Here is a 3,821-nt window from a genome sequence, read left to right as displayed (position 1 = left end):
TTTAAGCAAATATAATAACTACAGCTTTGTGTCATTGCTAACACGGCATCCCTTCTTTTTAGACAGGGAACAATAATTTTTCTCCTTCTACTCAGCTGCAGAGATGATGATGGAATTCTTATATTTTAGTGCTTGTTTTGGACATAACTTGTGTTCCACAAGGAGGAACAAGATAGTGGGCCTTATTTTGGGGAACCTTTCTTTTACAGCTGTAGACAGTTCATTCTGTTTTGCAGATTGACAGGTTCCAACTCAAATGTGCAACAGTATTTAAAGGGTCAGCACCAGGTGCTTAGAGGATCAAACTTGCACTTACAGAAGATCCACACCTCTTTAAGCGAACAAATCCATGTTCTTTGGGCACTGGCAATAATGGCTTTAGGAAGAAGAAAAACCTTTATGTATTTTTTTACTGAATTACAAATTATATGAGAAAAATTTGTTAAAGATATCTGGGTTAGTAAGCAGTGAACTGTCCATTTGTATTATCCTTTCTAAAATTTCCCTTGGTCCTGATATTTGCCTGATGACATTGAAAATCATTAAACTGTGCAATGTATTGTCTCTGAGGATCATTTAGGAACACATAATCTAATCCCCATTTTGATCTGAGGTATCAGAGCCTGTGCAAGAGTCAAATGAACTGTGGTCCCGCACTGTCACTGTGGAATGATCAAGCAAGCTTGAACCTTGGGGCCAGAGAGAGGTCCATCTTCTGTATCCCTCCTCCCATCCAGTGAAAAACAATCAGACAGTAACTATAATAAATTGCAATAAAGAAATTCTTCACAATTTTTGATCTGAAGAAGAAGAATGGAACTAGTATCTTCAGCATAAGTTGCTCTGCATTTTTGGTGAGTCAAATACCCTCTGCTGCTTCTCTTCAGTCATTTGGAGCTGTTAGGCTACAAGGTTTTTTCAGCTATTTAGCAAATTGCAAAATAGATATGTGGTTTTATGTGGTTTTTATGACATTAAATCCCTAACCCAATGAATGAATAGAACGAAAAATGCATATGACTTTTTTTTCCCCTGTAAATGTTACACTTTTCCACAGTTATAATGAATGTTATTTAAAGGTATGATGTACTGTTATTTGAAGGTATGCTGTGCTTTTATCAGCAGCATTACAAGACTTCTCAGCATGCATTTGAAAATAGTTGTGTTTAACACTTGTCATCATAAACTTTATTTTCAGGAACATTTCACAATTGATTCTTATAAGAATTGATTTTCTAATCTTTAAGTCACTCTGCTAATCATAAAGTATTTGCCTTTCTCTTATTTCAGAACTGTGTGTGTAAAGGCAAGACTATAGAACAGGAAGTTCTTATTCAGTACATAAACTACCTTGTGCAACAACATGACCATGTAATATGCTATGCTCTTCCCTGTCCAGTGCTGATTAGTGTATGATCCCAAGTGGCAGCCTTTACATTCTTTGTTCTTTAAAACGCTGATCTTGTTATTTACTGGATCCAGAAAGAACAATACTATAGACAGTACACTACATGGGCATTCCCCTCTCTCACATTTCTGCTGTGTGGGCCCATTGTGAAGGATGTTATCACCATGCAGTGGGGTATTTCCAATCAGCTACGCAAACATTGCCTATTTGCCTTACAGGATGTGGCTGGGCAGCAGGGATGAAGGTGCCCTCTTGCTGTTTCTGGGCATGCTGGGTCAGGAGGAACATCTTGAAAGGGGGAGGAGGGTTCATTATGCTCACTCCAAGAGGAGTGCAGGGTGGGACATGAAAGGCCTTGCTCAGTCCTGTATGGATAAAACTGAATAAACAAACATCAAAACCAGAAATTTTTAGACATTTTTCACATTCATCAGACCTGTAGATATGTAAACTTTTCTGACCCCTGGTACTCTTTGCTTGGAATAAACGATTTCATGATACTCTTGCTGCTATCATCCAGATTTATCTGTAGAACCTGATTTACCTTCCACATTTTAAATACCAGAATTTTTTGTGTTAGTCTGGGATTTCTTTTTTTTTTTTTTCTGACATGTCTTTTTGCTCTGCCTTTTTGAATTTTTACCATAATACCCTGTAGAAAGTGCGCCTTATCCTTAGGCATTTGTTGTTGGTTTGGGTGGTTTTTTTTTTGCTTTGACAACCTTGAAGTCAGGTACATTAAGATTTTCTTTAAGTGGGCATCAGAAATGTAAATTTTTCACCTTTGATGGTCCAGAAAAATTTCTGTCACAACTGAAAGGAATGCTTACTGTAATTATAAGTGACTATATGTGTAATAACAACTGGATGTCTCCTACTCTCTCTTATGGAAAAATCTTTTGTGTCTTACCTTGTCCAGACAGACTATCTTGGTCAACTTCCTTGAAAGGTGGCTGTGTTATATCACTCAGTTCTTTGTTCTCCTCAGCTTCACTATTCTCATCTCCGGCTTGCAGGAGATTAGGTGGGGTAAAGCTACCTGTGGTATAAACTGCCAGTGTAGTAACCTGCTCCGTTGGAGACTCATAGCCATCAGTGATTAAGTCATTGCTAGCAGAATCATCTGCTGGAGGAGGCAAATAGGAGTCCTCTGGTTTTGGAGGACTGCTAGTGCTACCCAGAGCATTGAAAGGCACTGTGAAACTTTGGTGGTCAGTAATGATATCTTCTGTGTCTGGAGGATATTTATCCTGAAATGGTTCTCTGGAAGGTTTGGTAGGGAACACAGGTTCAGATGAAACAAAATTATTAAAGTCTTCAGGGGCACTGGTCTCTCCACTTAGCACAATTCCAGTTGTAAATTCATTGACCAAGATGTCTCCTGTTTGGTCCACTGTTGCTGGGCTGGGGTAACCTAGTGGGAGTTCCACCCTCATGGAGTCCTCCTGAAAAAGTTTTTTAAAAGCAGCTTTCGTTATTATGTTTAACTTTTATTGCTAAAAAGGCCAATAATCTTTAGCCACAGGAGCTTGCAAACAGCTAACTCAGCATGAAGTCATGGGATGTATAAAATGTTTGGCATGTGCATGTGATCCTAATCACACTGCCTGTAATTTTAAAAATGGTCAAAGAAAGATGACTTTCACTATCCCTGTTAACTGTCTCATTCTGTCATTGAGTTGTACTACTGAACTGGTGAGGCATTGTTTACTTTGTAATTAAAACTGGAAAAGGTAATTAAGCCCAGGTTGGACAGGGCTTTGAGCAACCTGGTCTAGTGGAAGGTGTCCCTGACCATGGCAGGGGGGTTGGAACTAGATGATCTTTAAGGTCCCTTCCAACCCAAACTATTCTATTATTCTATGATTCTATGATATTCACCCATAAATGCTCTAAACAGTATCTCTGTTGCAGTATAACACCACAACATTAATCCTTACAGCATTTATAAAAGGCAGATATGTATTTTAGCATAAGAGGCTTTTTCTGTATCTTTATGTACATCTTAACACTGTTTAATTCCATTTCTCACGGAGAAATAAACAAACATAACAAACAGTATTAACTTACCAAATCAGGGCCTGCCAGAGGAATAGTGACCATGGCCTGGATATCATTATCAAAATCACTAGGTGGTATAATAGATTCTGGGAAAAAAAAAATTAGAGAGAGCGAGCACAATATTTCAGCAGTGGCACACTGAAAACTGATCAAAACACATAAACTCAGTAAAAAACAGTATTAAAACCATTCTTCATCAAAAAATTACTTTAAAAAAATCTGTGTTAAGAAGAAAGAGGCATAAATTTCCATTTAAACTGGCAATTATGAGAAAAACAAGAATTTTATATGCAGTATTCTTTGTACTCTTTATTTAGTATAAATAGGATAGGTCTGCAGAGAGCTGAACCAT

General features: G+C 37.8%; 1 protein-coding gene across 1 annotated transcript in view; it reads right to left on the bottom strand.

The window, feature by feature from the left end:
- Positions 1–1,624: 1,624 nt before the first annotated feature.
- Positions 1,625–3,821, bottom strand: part of LOC104082259 (interphotoreceptor matrix proteoglycan 1-like) — a gene marked incomplete at its 3' end in the record, with an annotated part of 35,390 nt that continues 33,193 nt past the window's right edge. The window contains exons 11-13 of the mRNA XM_009585315.1: positions 3,479–3,555; positions 2,319–2,853; positions 1,625–1,773 (exon numbers count right to left, since the gene is read on the bottom strand). Of these exons, the coding sequence (XP_009583610.1) occupies positions 1,625–1,773; positions 2,319–2,853; positions 3,479–3,555 (761 nt within the window). The remainder of the gene's footprint in view (positions 1,774–2,318; positions 2,854–3,478; positions 3,556–3,821) is intronic.

Source organism: Fulmarus glacialis, unplaced genomic scaffold (genome assembly GCF_000690835.1).
Source record: "Fulmarus glacialis isolate BGI_N327 unplaced genomic scaffold, ASM69083v1 scaffold43159, whole genome shotgun sequence".
NCBI lineage: Eukaryota > Metazoa > Chordata > Aves > Procellariiformes > Procellariidae > Fulmarus > Fulmarus glacialis.
This window is presented reverse-complemented; position numbering and strand designations above follow the sequence as displayed.